The sequence below is a fragment of the Heloderma suspectum genome, chromosome 6 (assembly GCF_057233095.1).
Source record: "Heloderma suspectum isolate Gila_16-S chromosome 6, 16-S_ref, whole genome shotgun sequence".
NCBI lineage: Eukaryota > Metazoa > Chordata > Lepidosauria > Squamata > Helodermatidae > Heloderma > Heloderma suspectum.
The window spans coordinates 95,236,943-95,258,466 of NC_139463.1; the positions used below are offsets into that span (position 1 = coordinate 95,236,943).

The 21,524-nt window shown below is 45.5% G+C and overlaps 1 protein-coding gene across 1 annotated transcript in view; it reads left to right on the forward strand.

The window, feature by feature from the left end:
- The window catches only part of LOC146341905 (vomeronasal type-2 receptor 26-like), a 34,964-nt gene that overhangs the window by 10,437 nt on the left and 3,003 nt on the right, over positions 1-21,524 (forward strand). The window contains exons 4-6 of the mRNA XM_084807746.1: positions 9,892-9,952; positions 10,421-10,633; positions 11,023-11,263. Of these exons, the coding sequence (XP_084663872.1) occupies positions 9,892-9,952; positions 10,421-10,633; positions 11,023-11,263 (515 nt within the window). The remainder of the gene's footprint in view (positions 1-9,891; positions 9,953-10,420; positions 10,634-11,022; positions 11,264-21,524) is intronic.

Below are 21,524 nucleotides of genomic sequence, written 5' to 3' on the forward strand. Positions count from 1 at the left end.
GCAGTGTGGCTTGTTAACAACCCAACAAGAAGTCATGGGTTCTCAAGGTGGCCTGTAAGAGAAAAATAAATCACACTGCATAGTTGACAAGCCACCCTGTGGAAAACACACTACGTTCAGACAACATGTTAACCCACCCTGCAGAAAACTTGGTGTGTTCAGACAACATGATGACCCAAGGTGAGTTAGCATGTTGTGTACACCTTTGATAAATATATTCAGGCCCTACTTCATCAGAGCATACATATCCACACAAACACAAGTGCACACTTGCATACAGAGATGCATAAGATTTTCAGTGCCCTTCATCTTCCCATCCATATGAGTGTTGCTGTTGCCACCACTTCCAGCATAGTTGATATTAATAATATTTAAATCCGGGTCAGTTCCAGATTTACATAAACTTAGAGCAGACCCACTGAAATTACTAGCATCTATCTTAGTCATGACTCATTTAAGTCCCACTGACTTCACCACAAATCTGGATCCAACCTGTTGGTTCCTCTTACTCTTTTTATTTCATTTTCTCAGACAACTCTGGTGCATTGGAACTGTCTTCCTAAGACAATTGATAATAAAGGCCTATACCATAGAATAAGACTGCCATTGGAGTTAGTGGACTGGATCCAGATACAGTCATGCATACATTAGACCCTATGAAAACTGGATGTAGCCCACTCTCTATTTGTAGGTGTTATATAGCTCCTTCAATATCAAATTCGACTGACTCACAGTAAACCTTCTCTTAAAAGGTTGTTGTTGTTGTTGTTCAGTCGTTCAGTCATGTCCGACTCTTTGTGACCCCATGGACCATAGCACGCCAGGCCTTCCTGTCCTGCGCTCTCTCCCAGAGTGTCCTCAAGTTCATATTCATTGCATCGGTGATGCTATCTAGCCATCTCATCCTCTGCCGTCCCCTTCTCCTTTTGCCTTCAATCTTTCCCAGCATCAGGGTCTTTTCCAGAGAGTTTTCTCTTCGCATTAGGTGGCCAAAATATTTGAGCTTCAGCTTCAGTATCTGTCCTTCCAATGAGCACTCAGGGTTGATTTCCTTTAGGTTGGACTGATTTGACCTCCTTGCAGTCCAGGGGACTCATAGGAGTCTTCTCCAGCACCACAGTTTGAAAGCATCAATTCTTCGGTGCTCAGCCTTCCTTATAGTCCAGCTCTCACAGCCATACATTACTACTGGGAAAACCATAGCTTTGATTAGACGGACCTTTGTCGGCAAGGTGATGTCTCTGCTTCTTACTATGCTGTCTAAGTTGGCCATAGCTTTCCTCCCAAGGAGCAAGCGTCTTTTAATTTCATGGCACTTCCCTTAAAATTTATAGAATGCCATGTAGCACTGATGTTGTTTGGTCTTGTTCTTTGGGTAGACCACCTTGCGTTAAATAAGACAACAAGAAAAATGGTATATAAGTACTGTAATGCTACTAATGATTACGACAATGATAAATTGTCTCAGCTCTTACCCAATGTCATCTTGGGCTTCCATATCTATTGATACATTGTATACTATTGCATCATCCAAATGCACTTCCTTTCCAATGAGTGCATATAGCATATAGCCAAAAGGGGTGCTAATCTGTTCCACATGGCCAGTTCCATACATTATTTATACTGTATCCCATCAAACATGACAGCATTGCTTTGCAGGCAAACATGAATACAATCACTTATCTCTTGTACGAACCACCGATAGCAATTTACACTTTTCTTATGTTCATGGAGCAATTCCAAGAGGCTCCCTCTTGTCTCTGCATTATCTACACTGGAATACAGGGCCTCCACATCAAATCTTTCAAAATAAAGTACTGTCAAGTCACGTGCTTTTGAATCATTCAAAAGCTCTGACACATTTTTAAGGTGCACTGGAATTGTCTCCAACAATGGTGTGAGCATCTTTACCAGGAGCCATGAATCAGGTGCACCTTTGTTATTTGTTTATCCAGTTCCTGTTTTATGACCACAAAATCCCCCCCTTGTCACCCATAGACAGTCTTAGATGAACATCATCCCTGAAATCTTTCAGTATCTTACAACTGTGTCAAATCTTTTGAATGATTCAAAAGCATGTGCCTTGTTTGGGGCAAGAAAATTGAGCCATGAGGGTCTAGAGAAGAGAAGGAGCTAAATTCATTAGCCTCACATTTTACTGTGAATTGACCTAATTGGCACTTCCCAGAGTAACATGTAAACTGGAATACAATTATCCCTCTGGTTTTCTCACTACTCTGAATTTTGCAACACAATTATCTGACCAAAACTGCATACAAAAATAAGTGCATTAGGGAATACTGCATATGAATTTTTGCACAGACTATTTCAAAGGCTTTGCAAACTGGAAATGGGATGGAATGAATATATACTTGAGAAAATGGGAATAATTTAAAAAGCAAAACAGACAGTTCTGTCTATCCCTAGTGTAGAGTGTCTTTCAGCTCAAGTCTACAATTTTCCCCAGAGTCTGCTCCTGTCACTAAAGGCCAAGGGCTTCTTCACACAAAGGTTTTATCTTGCTACTGAGATTGGTTACTCATGGAAATTTGCAGGTCCTTTAGATGATGTCATCAACCGCCAGGGCATCTCCTGTACTAAATGCATTTTTTTTAAGTTGGGAGATAATCAAATTACAGCGCTTGATTTCCACTTGAGTTCCCTTGTGAAAAGTAGGGATGTATGAAAGTCACTTACCTTTCTGCGTATTATGTTGATGGGGGGGAGGCATTCCATCCCTCCCCCCGGAATCCTTGAAGGGGGGGAGGCGATCCATTCCTCCACAGCCGGCTGTGCTCCGCGGCAGCTCCACGGAGCAGCCGGCCAGGCCCAGCCCAGGCCAGAGCCATCCGCAGCCGGATTTCCGGCTGCGGAGGGCTCTGGGGGGGGGGAACCGCGTACGCAAATGGCAGCGGCTCCGGCTGCTGCCATTTGCGTTCCTTATTTTTGGCCGTCTTAGTCTACGTAAATATTTACATAGACTATGACAGCGAAAATAAAGGGGAACACAAATAGCGTAGCTGGAGCTATTTGCGTCCCTTTTTGATTCGCCGTTTTAGCCTACGTAAATATTTATGTAGGCTAAAACGGCAAATCAAAAAGGGACGCAAATAGCGCCAGCTATGCTATTTGCGTTCCCCTTTATTTGTGCCATCATTGTCTATGTAAATATTTACGTAGACTAAGATGGCCAAAAATAAGGAACGCAAATGGTGGCGGCCGTAGCCGCCGCCATTTGCGTACACTTTTTTTTGTTTTTTTTTAAACCCAGCCATGATAGGCTTCGTAAATCTTTACGTAGCCTATCACATCAGTGTTTTTGTTTGTTTGTTTGTTTGTTTTACAAGAAAAGACTGCAAATGGCGGCGGTGGCAGCCGGTCGGAAGACCAGCCGCCGCTGCCCGGAAGATCCGCCCCAGGTAAGTCTCATCCTGGGGGGGGGGGATCCGCGGGGGTGGGGTGGCAGGCCGTTCCGCCACGGAGTTCGGGGGGCCAAATGCACTGGCATTCGGCCTCACCGAGTTCCATGGCGGAATTCTCTGCCATCCCTAGTGAAAAGAGGAAAAATGGCTATAAGAGGAGCTAGTACCATCTAGCAGCTCAGGCTGTATAATGAAACACATAGAAGACCCAGATAACAGGAAAAGGAGGGGGGAAAGGGGGGCGAAAGAAGCATGTGTAAAGGGAGTCCATCATGATCCTGCATTTAAAACGGAAGCAGAAAGCCCCATTTTTAATGTGGGATTTTAGACTGGTGTAAAGATGCTCCAAGGTACTCCTGCCCTCATACATGAGCACAGTAAATTGCCATAGGCCAGCCACTATTCTCTCAGATGAAACCCCTATCTGTATGATGGGAACATTAGAATGAACCTTACAGGGTTTATCTTAACTAGGGCTGTGCATTGCTTCAGTGCTGAATCCAAATCCTGAAGTGAATCGAGGCACTTTGGGGGTGCCTCAGTGTTATCTGAAGCAAACCAGACCAGCACCAAGGTACTCCAAAGTGAAGCAGACCACTGACAAAGCTCCTCAGTCCGCCTCGGAGATTTGGAGCTATTCTGATGTCTTCTGAAGCTCAGACAGCCTATCTCCAAAACATATCAACTTGAGAAAGATCTGGGAGGGGGAGAGCCACTGCCATTTACGTTCCCTTTTTTTTTTTGGCCATGATAGGCTACGTAAATATATACATAGCCTATCACAGCAAAATACAGGGACACAAATGGCGGCGGCTACGGCAGCCGCCATTTGTATCCCTGTGCAGCCCAGAGGCTGGATGTCCAGCTGCAGGTGGCCCCGGGCAGCAGCTCTGCAGAGTCGCTGTGGAGCAGAGCCAGCCGGGGAGAATTTCAGGGGGAGGGACGGAGCGCCTCCCCCCCACCGTGAATGTCACCCTTCAAAAAGGTAAGTGACTTTTGTACATCCCTAGTCACCCAATGAGTTTCCATGGCCAAGTGGGGACTAGAAGCTGGATCTCCCAGCTCCCAGTCCATCACTCTGACCACTACACTACACTGGTTCTCTAAATGGTTAGTGAGACAGGACTTATGTTTGCGGAAGCTGTGTTGATCCTTTTTCAGCAGGGCTTGTTCTTCTATATGCTTACTCATTACCTGGAACAGACATTAAGCTAACCAGCGTGTAATTTCCCAGATCCCCCTGGATCCTTTTATGAAAACTGGTGTTACATTGGCCATCTTCCAGTTGTCTGGTATAGAGGCTGATCTTAGGGATACATTGCATATTTTGGATAGAAGATCAGCAATTTCATATCTGAGTTATTTGAGAACTCTAGGACGGATACCATCTGGACCCAGTGATTTATTTGCTTTCAGTTTATCAATAAGGTTGAGAACTTCATCTTTCATCACCACTATTTGCCTTAGTTCCTCAGACTCCCTTCCTGAAAACATCAGTTCAGGCACTGGAATCTGTCCTATATCTTCTGCAGTGAAGATGGATGAAAAGAATTCATTCAGCTTGTCTGCAATCTCCTTGTCCTTCTTCAGTACTCCTTTAACTCCATTGTCATCCAATGGTCCAGCTACCTATTTAGCTGGTTTTCTGCTTCTGATATCTTTAAATAATTCTTTATTGTTGGCCTTGATGCTGTAAGCAATATGCTTTTCAAAATGCTTTTCAACATCTCATATTGTCTGCTTGCAATGTCTTTGTGCAAGCTTGTGCTCCCTTTTGTTTTCCTCACTTGGGCAAGGGTTAAATTTTCTGAAGGAAGCTCTCTTTTCTCTCATAGATCCCTTAAGAACTGCTCGTTAACCATGCTGGCAAACTCTTGGACTTTGTGCTACTTTTCCTAATCTGTGGTATACATTTTAGCTGGGCTTCTATTATTGTGGTTTTGAGAAATCTCCAAGCATTCTGAAGGGATTTAATCCTCTTGACTCCCCCCTTTAACTTCCTTTTCACCAGTTCTCTCATTTTAGAGAAGTTTTCTCTTTTGAAGTCAAATGTGACTGTGTTAGACTTCCCAGGCAATTTTCCACTTAAATATATATATATATATATATATATATATATATATATAAAGTCTGATAGCACTGTGATCACCGTTTCCAATTTGTTTAACATTTACATCTCATACTAGGTCCTGGGTGACACCACTTAAGGATAAATCCAAGATCACCTGCCCTCTGGTCAGTTCCATGACCAACTGTTCTAGGGCACAATCATTTTGAGCATCTAAAAAATTAACCACTTTGTTGTGGTTGGAACATGCATTTATCCAATTAATGTGGGGTGATTGAAGTTGCCCATTGTTACAACATTTCCTCGTTTGGAGGCCTCCCTGATTTCATTATCCATCTCAAGGTCACTCTGAGCATTCTGGTCTGGGGGACAATAGCATGTTCCTAGCACTAAATTAGTTTTGGGTCCTGGTATTGTCACCCACAGTGCTTCTGTGGAAGAACCTACCTCTTTTAGGTGTTCTAGTCTGCTCAACACTGCCCTCTTTGATGTACAGGGCAACAGCTCCCCCAGTATGCCCTTCCCTGTCCTTCCTACAGCGTTTATATCCGGAGATGACCATATCCCACTGGTTCTCTCTGCTCCACCAGGTTTCTGGAATGCCCACTATATCCAGTTTTGCCTTTAAAATCAAGCACTCCAACTCTCCCATTTTGGCATGGAGGCTTCTAGCATTTGCATAGAAACACCTATACATGGTAGCATTCCCCAGTTGCCTCTGGCATGTGCATCTTTTGCTATGGGACGTTTGCCCCTTTGATTTGCTATTATGTTCTAACATGTGTTCCTGGCCTATTTCCTCCCCTTTTACATTTGGGCAATCCAAAACATTTTCCTCTTCATCCCTTTGGGATTATTTAACATGAACCGGATGCTTCCCACCTCCTGTCGGCTTTCCCCCAGGGTTTAGTTTAAAAGCAGCTCTGCCACCCTTTGTATGTTGTGCCAGCAGTCTGGTTCCATTTTGGTTCAAGTGGAGCCCTTACCTCTTGTACAGGCCTGGCTTGTCCCAAAATGTTCCCCAGTGCCTAACAAATTTGAACCCCTCCTCCCAGCATCACCATCTCATCCACAAGTTCATACTCTTCAGCTTCGCCTGTCTAGCTGGCCCTGCACATGGAGCAGGTAGCATTTCTGAAAAAGCCACCTTGATGGTCCTGGATTTCAACCTCTTACCTAGCAACCTAAATTTGGCTTCCAGGACCTCATGACTACATTTCCCCACATTGTTGTACCAACATAGACTACGACAACTGACTCCACCCCAGCACTATCTTCTAGGCTATCTAGATGGCACATGATATCAGCAACCTTCTCACCAGGCAGGCTATTCACCACGTGGTCTATATGCCCATCAGAAACCCAGCTGTTTATGTGTTGAATGATTGAATCTCTCACTAACACAAGCCTCCCTCCCCCCACAGGCACATCCTCAGCAGACAGAATAGTTGTTCCTCTTCTGAGGAATGGGTCCCTTCTAAGGGATCGTTTCCCTCTTCCTCAGAATGACACCCTCTTCCCTGAGATCCGCATTCTCCATGACAGCAGAGGAGCTGTCACCTTGGGAGTGAGACACAGCTACTAGGTCACTGAAGGTCTCATCCACCAACCTCTCTGCCTGCCTTAGCTTCTCCAGGTCAGCAACCTTGGTCTCAAGGGAACACACTTGTTACCTGAGAGCCAGAAGCTCATTATACTGAGCACACACCCATGACTTCCATCCAGCAGGCAGATAGTCATACATGTGGCACTCAGTGCAATACACTGGATAGCCCCCACATCCCTGCTGGCTTTCTACCTTCATAACTGTTTATTATTATTATTTGGGTGTGTTTCCCTGGAAAACTTAGTTGTTTACTATGAGAAGGTGGATAAATTATTTATAGTTATTTATTTACAGTTACTACTGTGACTATGGACATCATTATATTTTCCGTGCTAGGTTAAGACCTATCTCTTTTCCCAGGCATTTTGCAGCACATGATGAGTTTTAATCAGTCCTGGATGTGTCTTTAGTTAAGACTGACTGTTCAAAGTTGTTTTTAGTTATATATGTTGCTTGCATAAATTGTCTGTGTGCTTTTAGGTAAATGGCTTTTGAACTTTGTGTATTGTCTTTTAATGTTTTAATTTCTATAACCCTCCCAGAGAGCTTCAGCTCGTGGCAGTCTAGACAAGTAATAAATATATAAATTTATTTATTTATTTATTTATTTATATACCTCCCTACAGCCAAAGCTCTCTGGACAGTTTCCTGTTTTTGATTTGGGTGTGTTTACTAGGGATGTCAGAGAATTTCGCCATGAATCTCGGGGAGGCCGGATGCCAGTGCATTCAGCCCCCAGAAATTGGTGGCAAAATGGTCTGCCCCCCCGCCCCCCCGGGAAGGGACTTACCTTGTGCAAATGTCCCTGGCGGCGGCTCCGGCGGTGGTTCAGCGGTGGCAGCAGCTGCGGCCGGTCTTCCAACTGGCTGCCGCCACCGCCATTTCCAGTAAAAAAAAAAAAACCAAAAAAACGTGATAGGCTATGTAAACATTTACATAGCCTATCACGGCTACATTTTTAAAAAATACTGTGATAGGCTGCATAAATGTTTATGTAGCCTATCATGGCTGAGTAAAAAAAAAAAACCGCACGTACGCAAATGGCAGCGCCCATGGGCGCCGCCATTTGTGTGCGCGCATTTTTTTGTGTTTTTTTTTCACTCAGCCATGATAGGCTACGTAAACATTTACGTAGCCTATCATGGCTGACTGCAGGGACGCAAACGGCAGCAGCTACGGCCGCTGCCATTTGCATCCCGGCCGGCAAGAATTCGCGGCGGGAGGGACGGGGCACCTCCCCCCCAGCCAGAATTTTGGGGGGAGGGGCGGGGTGCCTCCCCCCCAGCCAGAATTTTTTGGGGGAGGGATGGGGCGCCTCCTCCCTGGCCAGAATTTCGGGGGGAGGGACGGACCGCCTCCCTTCACCGCGAATCAAGTTTCGTGAAAGGTAAGGGATTTTCGTACATCCCTAGACTGTTTACCCTGGAAAACTTAATTTTTTACTACGAGAAGGTGAGGAAATTATTTATAGATATTTATTTAGAGTTACTTAGTGTGAGTATGGAATAGGGAGGAAAGAGTTGATTGCCCTGGCTTCCTCACCCTGTTGCTAAACTTGCACAGGTGCTTAACTTGCTTGTTTGCTGAGGCTTCGTCACTGGGGCTCCTCGTGCTCAGAGAGCTCAGCAAATTTCAACTCTACCTAACACAAAAATTACTAGGCCAAAATGTCCAACATTTGGCAGGTGGACTCCTCTCCATGGGGCCTAGGAGATTCCCAAATGTCATATCCTTATCATGAAAACCGAAAAATGTATGACCATTTCTATTTTCCAAGGCAAGTTAAAGGGAAAGCATCAAATCTAGGGGTGTATGAAAGTCACTTACCTTTTCACGGATTATGCTGATGCTGGGGGGGAAGCGTTCCATCCCTACCCCCAGAATCCTGGCCAGGGGGGGAGGCGCTCCGTTCCTTCCCCCCAAAATTCTGGCCGTCTGGCTGTGCTCCGCAGTGATTCTGCGGAGCCACCAGCCAGCTCCGCCAGCAGCCGAACATCTGGCCGCTGGCTAGCAGGGATGCAAATGGCAGTGGTCGTAGCCACCGCTGTTTGCATCCCTGCAGTCAGCCGTGATCGGCTATGTAAACATTTACGTAGCTTATCACGGTGTTTTTTTAAAATCTAGCCGTGATAGGCTACATAAATCTTTACGTAGCCTATCACATTTTTTTGGTTTAGTTTTTTTTTTAACTGGAAATGGCGGTGGCAGCAGCTGGAGCCGCTGCCGCAGCCGCCACTGCCAGGAAGATCTGCCCAAGGTAATTCCCATCCCAGGGGGGTGGGGGGTGGTCCGTTCCACCACCAATTTTGGGGGGCCGAATGCGCTGGCATTCAGCCTCCCCGAGATTCGTGGCGGAACTTTTGTACATCCCTAATCAAATCCGAATGATTCGGATAACCGAACCTCACTTCGGATCCAAATCCAAAGTGAAGGGAATTGGGTCTGAAACAGTGAAGCAAGGCTGCTTCAGAAAGTCCAAAGTGACGTCCAAAGTGAAGCAGGGGGTCCATGCACAGCTCTATTCTTAAGCATAAGAACAGAACAGTCATGGTGGATCAGACCGTCTCACCTACTGCCTACCAGATATGTATGGGTAATAAATATGAAATTCATGTATATTGCTTTGGAAGTGTAATGTTATCATAGTCTTCCTTCCTACCCCAAATCTCTCCTTAGCTCATATATGGCCCTGTTCCTGTGATGAATGCTAAAACTCCAGGCCTGTCCTTCTACCAGATGGCCCCTCAGGAAGCCCTTCAGTATGAGGGGATTCTTTCTTTGCTTCTCCATTTCAGGTGGACGTGGATTGGGGTCGTTGTTACAGATAACGACAATGGCAAACAATTTCTGCAAATGGTAATTCCACTATTTTCTAAGCATCATGTCTGTTTTGCCTTCATAGAAAGAGTCCCCAAATTAGGTTTTGCCACTGAAACAACAGGCATGATGCAGCAGGGGGCAGAGATACATGATAAAGTGATGGGCAGCACAGCCAACGTAGTGGTGGCCTATGCAGAATCTTATTCCATGGCATTCTTTCTATGGTTTCCATATCTATCAGAAGAAGAGCACATGACAAAGAATGTGAATGCTAAAGTATGGATCACAACATCCCAGATGGAGGTCACTTCATTTGTCTTTCAAAGGAACTGGGATACAGGAATATTTCATGGTGCTATATCCTTCAGAATCCACTCCAGCAACCCACCAGGCTTTTATCAATTTCTTGAGAGCAGAAATCCTTCCAGCACTAAAGATGGTTTTGTCAGGAACTTCTGGCAACAGGCCTTTGGCTGTGTATTCCCAGATACTATTGTGGGCAAGGTGGATGGAGACATTTGCACAGGGGAGGAGAAGCTGGAGAGCCTTCCTGGATCTTTTTTTGAAATGGGCATTACTGGCCAGAGTTACAGCATCTACAATGCTGTCTATGTAGTGGCCCATGCTCTGCATCATGCCATGTCCTCGTCTAGAGCCAAACATGGTGCAATGATGGATGAAGGGGGACCAAGCCTCAAGAATCTACAGTTTGGGCAGGTAATTGTCTAGCCCTCCTCATACGGCAGGGCACTGTGTATTGGGTGTTAGCTATTTTCCAAACTCTTCCTGTGCTAACATTTTCGTCTTCCTTTCCCCCAACGACAAATGATTGAATAGCCCCAATTTCAGTCTGCCATTTTGCTTTCCACTTTGTTCTCTTGGAATGTATTATATTAGCAGGGCAAAGTGGTGTAATTTTAATTTATTCATGTAGCATCCCCTCATTCAATCTCTTGGTCATAAAGGATTAACACTTCATCCATAAGTCTTTTTCCCAACTGAAAACTATCCATGAGACCATTCCACTGGTGCCTTTACATATTAGTCTGAAAGTCCCCAATGCAGCCTAAACTTCCTAAACTCTTGCCTTTTCTTTTTCACTCTAGCTCCATCGTTTTCTGACATGTGTCTCATTTAACAATAGTGCTGGGGACAAAGTTTCCTTCAACCAGAATGGGGAGGTAGTTGCTGGATTGGATGTGATCAACTGGATTGTTTTCTCCAACCAATCATTTCATAGGGTGAAAGCTGGCGGGATGGATCCCCAGGCTCCTCTACATCAAGCATTCACCATCGATGAGGATGCCATCACATGGCACAGCTGGTTTAACCAGGTTGGCTCCAATTGTGAGCTATTTGGAAAGAGATCCAGTTAGGAATGAATGATCTGTTCTGATGTTGATAATTAATTTCATTGCAATTATGAAAGACATATTTTTAATTGAAGGAAATATAATGTTTGGATTCTTGGAATTAAAATAAAATGTAATTATATTTCTAACATTTTATATTCTATACCACAATTTACATTCTTAAAAAAGTCAATCAAACTCCATTCTAGGGGTGGACGAAAGTCACTTACCTTTTCTCGCAGCTTGTTCGCGGTGTGGGGGAGCGCTTCGCTGCTCCCCCCGCGAAGTTCAGGCCGGGGGGGGAGGCTTCCCGCCTCGCCCGGCCGAAATTCAGGCCAGGGGGGAGGCTTCCCGCCTCGCCCGGCCGAAATTCAGGCCGGGGAGGAGGCTTGCCGCCTCGCCCGGCCGCGAACGTGAAAGTAAAAAAAAAAAAACGCCCCCTGATAGGCTACGTGACGATTCACGTAGCCTATCACGTCTAGATCTGCAAAGTCAGCCGTGATAGGCTACGTGAATCGTCACGTAGCCTATCACGGGTGACTTTAAAAAAAAAAAAGCACGTACGTGAATGGCAGCCCCCATAGGGAGCCGCCATTCGCGTTCCTTATTTAGTTGCTGTAGTCTACGTAAATGTTTACGTAGACTACGGCGAAAATAAGGGCAACTCTATTTGCGTTGCCCTTATTTTCGCCGTAGTCTACGTAAACATTTACATAGACTACAGCCACCAAATAAGGAACGGGAATGGCGGCTCCCTATGGGGGCCGCCATTATCCGTACACACTTTTTTTAAAAAAAAAAAAGTCACCCGTGATAGGCTATGTGACGATTCACGTAGCCTATCACGGCTGACTTTGCAAATCTAGCCGTGATAGGCTACGTGAATTGTCATGTAGCCTATCAGGGGATTTTTTTTTTTTTCTTGTATTGCAATGGCGGCGGCGGCAGCCGGTCGAAAGACCAGCTGCCACTTCCGCCCCGCTCGAACACCCGACGAACCGCCAGCCGGACCCGCCGCCGGGAGGGACATTCAGGGAAGGTAAGTCCCGTCCCGGGGGGGGCGGGGGGCGGAGGGGGCGGAGGATTTCTCCCCGAAACTTGTTCGGGGGGCCGAACACGTTGGTGCTCGGCCCCCTGAAGTTTCGGGGAGAAATTCTCCGCCATCCCTACTCCATTCATGCAACAGGAACTAGATGTTGCCTTAAATGGGTGGCCACTGCTCATGTATGTATCCCTTACATCTCCTAGTAAGCTTTTACTGAAGCAGCCATATGTCTTGATGTCATCACATCCCATTTTTCCATTTGCTAAGCAAGGAAGTAGCACAGGGAAATACCAACTGCAGTGGTCGTATCAGGCATTTGCATCTGTTCGATAGTCTTTCCTTTCCTTCTCACTCTGCTTGGCAATACATGGACCATGCTGTCGCTCCATGTCAGGTCTCCCTTTCTGTTCAAAGGGCCTTTTCCCCCCAGGGCAGTAGCCAAGTCTTCCTGCATGCCAGTGGGATCCACCAGTAGTGCAACAAGGAGCTAGCAGTTAAAAAAATGCAACCATAAATCCTTGGTTCCAGAATCAGGCAGATCAGCGGAGCTTGCGGAAGGAAACTCCACTGACCTGCCCGCCCCAATCCATAAACAAGCAATTCCACTTGCTTCTGGGTTGCTTTTGGAACCACAAATGTTCTGCTTCACAAGCAGTGGGTCCCACTTGTGCAACAGAATGAGCAAGAGCACAGTGGCAGTGTTGGATATTGCCCTTGGTTATCATCACCAGAGATTTCCCTTGGGTGCTATAAGTTAGGGATGTTAGAGGAATCCATCCAGGGGTTTGAGTTCACTGATCGTCCAGCAGCTCAGCCCCTGGGACTTCTGGTCACCTCCCCATGGGCTGGCCTGACTTGATAGCATCGGGACAGGCCAGCTCACACATATTATTTCCCCTCCCACCTGGCCATAGAGCTGGGAGCCCTCCCTGCCTGTCACCCCGCCATTGCTCCCACAGCACAATCCTCCCTCTCTCCCTGCTGGTACCACCTCCAGCCTGGAGAGCCCACCACCTTTCCTTTCTGACGGGCCGGGCTCTCTGGATGGGGGAGGCAGGGAGAGAGGGAGGATTGCATAGTGACAGGCAGCAAGAGCATGGAGGGAGCATGGGGCAGACCTGGGCAGGAACTTGGGGGGGGGGATAGGAATTTGCACAAATTGCAGCCATTATTTTCCAAAATTATGGCTCTAATTTCAGGGCGTTGCTATTAAAAAGAAAAAGGAAAATCCTGGAAAAGTACACAGATTTTGGGAACAACCCCCCAGCTCAGCTCATAAAGGCAAACTGAGTCACGGGTACCATGGGAATATCCATCGTGCCCCAAAAGGGTTGGATTTACCCAGGATGGACATCCCTACACTGAGTGTGCATGTTCTGAGTCCAGAGTGGTCAAAGCTGATGACCATGTGCCCTTTAATCTAACTGGGGCATGCATTTCCTGTTGGTGAAAACAGGAAACATTATATAGGTATTCATGTGCTCTGCTTAGGTGCGAAGTTACACTGTATCTGGTGAATTTAGACAGTGGATTCCAGAGGGCTCTGGGGGATTTTCCTGCTGTTATGCCTGATGCTCCTGTTGATGCCCTGGTCACTCTGTGGAACATGGAGATGTCCTGGGCTGTTGACATGATTGTGACTAAATGCCCTCTACGTCTTTGTGGAGCCTGGGCAGCACCTTGGTATCCATATGAATGGGGGGCAATGAAGCATGTGGGACAAAGGCTAGAACACATGTGGAGGAAAACTTGTACCGAATGTGATCAAACACAGCTTAAAGCCCATTCTTGAGCCAATTCTGTGTAAGTGAGGATGGCAAAGAAGCATTTATTTTCAACTTCCACTGCATATTCACAGTGTCACCCAGCAGAGTTTGTCTGGGTGGTGAGGGACCTGTTGTAATCTGACCCAGGGAGAGAGTTGGTTGTACTCTCAGCAGCATGCTGCAACACGTTTATGTGATACTTTGAAGGCAAAGTCACTCACATCCCTCACAACATAGACTCCACATTTAGGGCAATCCCAATTTAGATGTCCAGAACACCACCTAGTCAAATTGCATTGGATGTGTTTCAGTTGTTGGGACCTAAGGTGCTTGGTCACATTCAGCCACCTACTTGTATGCTTGACTCTCTTGGTTTATGACATCTAGAAGGGAGTAGGGATGGATGGACTCACCCACGTTTGCTGAGCGCAGGTGCTCACCAAGTCACTGCTGCCACCTGCCCTCACTCGTCAGGCCACACAAGCCCCAGAGGGCTCAGTGAGCAGTCTGGGCACCCCACAGCTGCCCACTCCTCGTCTCAAGCTACCATTTTTATGCAAGATGGGGCTCTGTAATTTCCATATGTTTACTGTTGTGCAGAATGGCGATCATACAGGGCCATTTCCTCAACATTAGAATGGGGGCTGGGCAGGGGGCTGAGCCCAGGGGAGTCTGGACTGCTAGACAAAGTCGGGTGCTTGTGAGATCCCTAGTAGAGAGGGGGTGGCAGGCTTCATCCAGGAGGTTGTACATTTCTCTTTGAGATTGGATGTGATAACCACCATTTTAAAAGAGTGATTAAACAGTAGTAGGTTTTCTTAAGAAACCTAAACTGGACCCAGAGGATGAAAACAATTATAGGTGGGTTGCTAACATACCCTTCCTAGGCAAGGTGCTGTAATGAAAGATGGCTGAATTCCAGGCTGTCTTGGATTGTCTAGATCAATTTCAATCTGGTTTCAGACTTGGATTCAGAACAGAAACTGCCTTGGTCACCCTGTAGGACCACCAGGGGGAATGACAGGGAGAATGTGACCCTATGGTGCTCTTGGACTTCTCAGTAGCTCTTGATACTGGTGATCATGATATCCTTCTGGATAGGTTCTCTAGGTTGGGATGTGGGGATTCTGTATTGCAGTGGATTTGCTCCTAATTGGATTATTTATGTTATTATTATTGTTGTTGTTGTTGTTGCTGCTGCTGCTGTTGTTAACATTTCTATACCGCCCCATAGCTGAAGCTCTCTCGGCGGTTTACAAAGGTTAAAACATTGAAAATACAATATGCTATATTTAAAATATAAGAAACGCACCAACAGACAGTATACACAGAGTCAACATATATCTAAAAACAACTTTGACCCATCAGCCAAACCATTAAACAAATCCAGGATCAATTAAAACTCATCATATGCTGCCAAATGCCTAGGAAAAGAGAAAAGTCTTAACCTGGCACTGAAAAGATAACGATCTTTTGGTGCCAGGTGGGCTTTATCAAGGAGATCATGCCATGATTGGGGGGCACCACCAAGAGGGCCCCCTCCCTTGTTGCTGTCTGGATGGCTGATTCCAGAAGGTGGTTCTGGGTGATCATTGCTCTTCCCCATGGCAATTGTGCCATGGGTCTCTTGGGACTCTATTTCATCCCTTTTGCTTTTCAGCATTTACTCTGAAAGCACTCTGTCCTTCCCCCCGGAATCCTCCCTGGCTGGCTCTGCTCTGCAGCGGCTCCGCGGAGCTGCCAGCCAGGGCCGTCCGCAGCTGGAATTCCGGCCGCGGCCAGGCTGCTGCGGACACAAATGGTGGCCGCTGTAGCAGCTGCCATTTGCGTCCTGCCAGCCTGCTGTGATAGGCTACGTAAGTATTTACGTAGCCTATCACAGCAAAGAGCAGAAATGCAAACGACGGCCGCTACGCCATTTGCACCGCTGCTCTTTTCATGATAGGCTACGTAAGTATTTACGTAGCCTATCACGGTAAAGGCAGCCACACAAATGGTGTAGTGGCCGCCATTTGCATGGCTGCCTTTACCGTGATAGGCTACATAAATACTTACGTAGCCTATCACGGAAAGAGCAGCAGCGCAAACGACATAGCAGCCATCGTTTGCGTCCCTGCTCTTTGCTGTGATAGGCTACGTAAATACTTAAGTATTTACGTAAGTACGTAAGTATTTACGTAGCCTATCACGGCAGCCTGGCAGGACGCAAATGGTGGCTGCTACAGCAGCCGCCATTTGCGCCCGCAGCAGCTGGCCGAGAGACCAGCTGCCGCCACCAGAGCTACCGCTGGAGCCGCCACCACTGAAACATCCACCCCAGGTAAGCTTCATCCCGGGGGGGATTCCGCGGGGTGGCAGGGGTGGGAGGCCGTTCCACCACAGGTTTTGTGGGGCCAAATGCCAGTGCATTCGGCCTCACTGAAATCCATGGAGGAATTCTCCGCCATCCCTAGGTGTCACCAATCTGCAAATGGAACCCTTTTCCATCTCTTCTTTTCATCTGATACTGATGAGGCAATTGATGTTCTGATCCAGTGCATGGGCAGGGTAATGGACTGCATGAGGACCAATAAACTGAAACTAAATCCAGACAAGACAGAGATACTTGTCGTGGGTGCCCCATCTGTCCAGGAAAGTGGCATTCAACCTGTTCTGGAAGGGGTTACACTCCCCCCAAAGGAGCAGGTTCATGGTATGTGGGTGCTGATAGATCCACCATTCTCCATTGAGGAGCAAATGGCCTTGGTGTCTCAGAGCTGAGCACATCTTTCAGCTCAGGCTGGCATATCATCTATGACCCTATCTTGACAGAGATAGTCTTAGAACAGTTATTCACACTCTGGTAATGTCCCATTTGGATCATTGCAATGCATTATATGTGGAGCTACCTTTGAAAATGGTCCAGGAACTTCAGTTAGGCCAAAATAGGGTGGCATATAGACTGCTAACTGGGACTAGCTGATTTGATCATATTATGCCAGCACTTCTTCATCCGCACAGCTTGCCAGTCCTGTTCTGGGGCCACTTCAAAGTGCTGGCTTTAACATTTAAAGTCCTAAATGCTTTGGGACTAGCTTAACTGAAGGAACGTCTCCTCCCATATTTATCTAACCAAACATTAAGATTAGGAATGTATAAAAATTTTCCTTCAGTTCACTAATCACTCAAAAATGCCCCATTCGCAACTCCAAACGCGAATGGGACAAAATGTGCACTTGAAAAAATGCAGACTTTGAAAAATCCACAACTTCGGAGCATTTCAGCAAGCTTGAGCATCTCTGATTCTCCCATCCCTAATTAAGATCATCCTCTGAGGCCTCTTCCAGGTGCCCCCTTCAAATGAAGCTAAGCAGGTGGCTACAAGACAGTGTGCCTTTTCCAAGGTGGCACCCCGTTTGTGGAACACTCTCCCAAGTGAGGCTCACCTGGAGCCTACGGTATGGTCCTTTCAGCACAGAGGGAAGACCTTTTCCCTGTTTCAGGCATTTTGAAAACTAGGTTTTTATTGCTTTATTCTGAGGGTGGTTTCAATTTGGTTTTAGGTGCAGGCGTGTGTATGTCTGTTGTTGTTGTTTGCTTGTTTTGGCTGATGGATTTATCTTAGTCTTATTTTTCACTGTTTTATGGCTTGTTTTTATATTTGCACTTTATATTTTAATGCATTGTACACCACACAGAGAACATTAGTTACTGGGCAGCTTAAAGGTACAGTAAGTAAGTAAGTAAATAAGTAAGTAAGTAAAATATCCTATGCTCTGTTTTGTCGACATGGGCAGGGTAGGAGTTAGGGAACAAAGGAACAGAAGGTGGTGACTTGTACAGAGTCAGGCCATTGATGCATCTAGCTCAGGCTTGCCTACACTAAGTGGCATCAGTTTTCCAGGGATTCAGGCAGGAGTCTTTCCCTGGTCATAACTGAAGATGCCAAGGATTTGATATGGGACCTTCTGCATATGAGGCACAGGCTCTCTCACTGTGGTGAGGCAGTTGCCATTTTTAATCAGTACAGGATTGGGGCAGGGAAGAGATCTCCCCACTCTCCTTTGAGTTCAATGCGGGGAATTTTCCTTATGATCATTTTGTTGTCAGCATAAAGTCCCACCATCCTCAGGGGCACGTTTGGCATCTTAAGAGGTGTAAGATTTGGAGTAAGTTAGCTCCTCCCCACTGCAGCTCACATCCCAGCTATATTTCTGTTGTGGCTGTGATTCCAAAGGCCTTTTTTTATTTATTTATTCATTTCATTTCTACACCGCCCAAGCCGAAGCTCTCTGGGCGGTTCACAAAAATTATGAAGCACATCTGTTATGTTATGTTACATCTGTTAACTTATGCCAGCACATCTGTTATGCAGGTACAGAATTGCCTTGGAAGAATTGCATACTTCCAGTGGCAGAGGTGTCTCTTTTTTTCGTTAGATGCATGTAGCTGGGCTTCCTCCATATTGTATAGCTCAGGGGTGAGCAAATTGTCATCCCCCAGATGTTTTGACATACAACTCCCATCAGCCCTATCCAGCAGAACCAATAGTTAGGGATCACAGGAGCTATAGGTCAAACCATCTGGATGGCCACAATTTGCACACCAGAATATATATATATATATATATATATATATATATATATATATATATGGTTGTCAGGCACAAGAGATAGCACCTTTTCTGTGCTGACCCCATCCTTCTTGAATACTTTACCACGGGAAGTATGCATGGCTCCCTCCTTGACTGTTTTTTTAAATAAGCTTTAAGGGACTGGACTTCCCAGTCTGCTTTTAGATGAAATCTGATCCTTCTTTTTATAAACTCAGGTTTGTTTGTTTTTGTTTTTTACCTTTGCTATTGTTTTCAATGTTTTATGATGTTTTTGTCATTTTTTTCTTGTAAACCACATTGAAAATGCTTCACTTTGAAAGACAGTGTATTAAAACTATACATGTAATGTTCTAATATAGCAACAGCTTATAGCATACCAAGTGCTCTCTGGGGAGCCTATTCACACATTCCTGAAATGTGTATCTAATTAGTCATATTCAGACCCCACCTCCCAATTTAAGGATTCCAAGGTCATTATTCCCACGATTATCATTGTGTTCTATCCTTTTTCAATTAGTCCCGACCTCTTTCTCTGTGTACTGAGAGTTGTCATCCCGGTTCTCACAAGAAAGTGAAAGAAGGAGAGCCATTTTGCTGCTATGACTGCAACCCATGTCCAGAAGGGAAGATTTCAAAGCAGGAAGGTATGGAATATGCATATACTGTAGAGAGTTATAAAATAGAACAACTGTAATCCACACAGATGTGTAAAATGTTCCCTCATAAGGGTTACTTTTCATCAGTGTTTGAAAGAGGATCGAAAGGGTTTGTAAGCAGGGCTAGGAGGAAGCTAGAAAAGCAGAATCAGCATGTGTCTGTATCAGTGAATAAAAATTCCAGGCATGCTGAGTATCCAGATGATGGAGATACATAAAGGGAGAAGACACCTTTCAGTGATAGTGGTTAACTTTGTTGCTCCCTATAATTGTCAAACATGATGTTTTTCATTGGCCATGGCTTGATAGAAAAGTCATCAGTAAGAAGATTGCCCCCTTTTTCTCTAGGCCTAGCAACCATCATGAATGCCTTTCTCAAATTCACACTGACTTTTACAATGTACTTTAATTATGCCCATCTTTGAATAATGTTAATATACTTCATACGATAGAGAACAAGTTGGTCAGTCATTAACACTATTTGCCAATCAGGCAGTTTGCTAAGCAAAACCACCAAGTGCCAGAGCATAATAGTCAAAGGGCAGGGAAAATCCTATCCATATGCATGGATGGAATATTATTTAAATTCAGCACACCTTTATTACCTCAGTTGACTTTAGATGTTCTTACCCTTAAAGCACGAGATTTTACTTAGACTCACCTTACTCAAAACTAGGGATGTGATACTAGACCTGTGCAGCCCAGTAAACTGATATGGATCAGACAAACTTTGAATCTGAAAATCTTTATATTTCAGGGCTTGAAATGCATTCTGCAGAACAGAACAGAAACCTACATCGGATAAAATACTAAATTTTGAACAGTGTGCAAAGATAAATACATACATTTCCAAAACGTGCATACATGTGCTTTAATGAATGGGGGATTGGTACAGAAATGCATACGATTTGAAATATGTGTACAAAATGTCCACTTTATAAGGTATGCAAAAAGTCCAGGCAGATGTATGTACACACACACACAAAGGTGCACAAAAACAGATAAAGGATAGCATCAGTGGTGAAAAATGCTGGAAGCCATAGTTTAAGCCTGGAAAGTTGGGTACTTACCCTGAAGTTCCATTCCAATTCAGTGCTCAGGAGACATCCATCATGGCTTAACTTCTCTCACTGCCCAGGACAGGCAAGGAACATACGACCACACTTTTTGTCTAGGTCCTGTCCTCTGTGCCTCCTCCCAGCCAGTTCTTCTCTAGCCGGGCTTTTAGGTAGACTAGTAATAGAGGAGCTGGAAAAAGAAAATAAAAAAAGAAAATGTAGAGACAACTGAACAGGCAGAACAAAAAAAAAATCTGTTTTTTAGAGAGCTGCACAGAGCCTTTGGAAAATGTAATTAATGAGAGAGGGCCCAGGGTATGGTCTGAAGGCCCATGAGGCAGCCACCTTGCTGAAGCTAAGCAGTTTTGGGTCTGGTCAGTGCTTGGAAGGGAGACCACCTGGGAACCACATGTAGCCACTTTGAGTTCCACAATGGGAGAAAGGTGGGATATAAATGTAATAAATAAATAAATAAATGACTGACTGACTGACTGACTGACTGACTGACTGACGAGAGAGCTCAGGCTGCCACAAGGTACAATATGGATGCCTCCTGTGCACCAAATCAGAATGGAACTTCACGGTAAGTTCCCAACTTTCTATTCCCATCCAGAGTGAGGAGACATCCATCATGGGATGTACAAAAGCTACTATTCCCATAGGATGAGCCCCAGGCCTGGCCCTGTTTGGGGGAATAGAAGCAATTCCTTAATTCCTGCTGCCTTACAATCCAGATGCTTCTTTCCACATCAACACAGAAATGCTTTTCAAGTTGTGTCATATATTACATTGGTCAATGTTCTCCTAGAGGACTACTGTGTGTTAGTTAATTTCATAGAGTAGCCTAGTGAAAGTAAGGGGCTGTGCTCAGTAGCCAAATGGCTAGATGTAGCCAATCTTGGTCAGGAGGCCATACCAGTCCTTGTGTGAGAAAATTGGACCTTGAGGGAAGGATCCATGGATTTGTTTGTGTCAGCTGAAGGTTTTGAGAAAAACATGGCCTCCAGGCCTCTAGTGGAAGTATGAGACTGTTCTTCCTTGATTTTTCTGAGAACCCTGGCCAAAAGTGGAAGAGGAGGCAATGTATGGAGCCTGCCCCTTGGAGCACGGTAGTCTCTGCTAGTGTGAGCCAGGTGT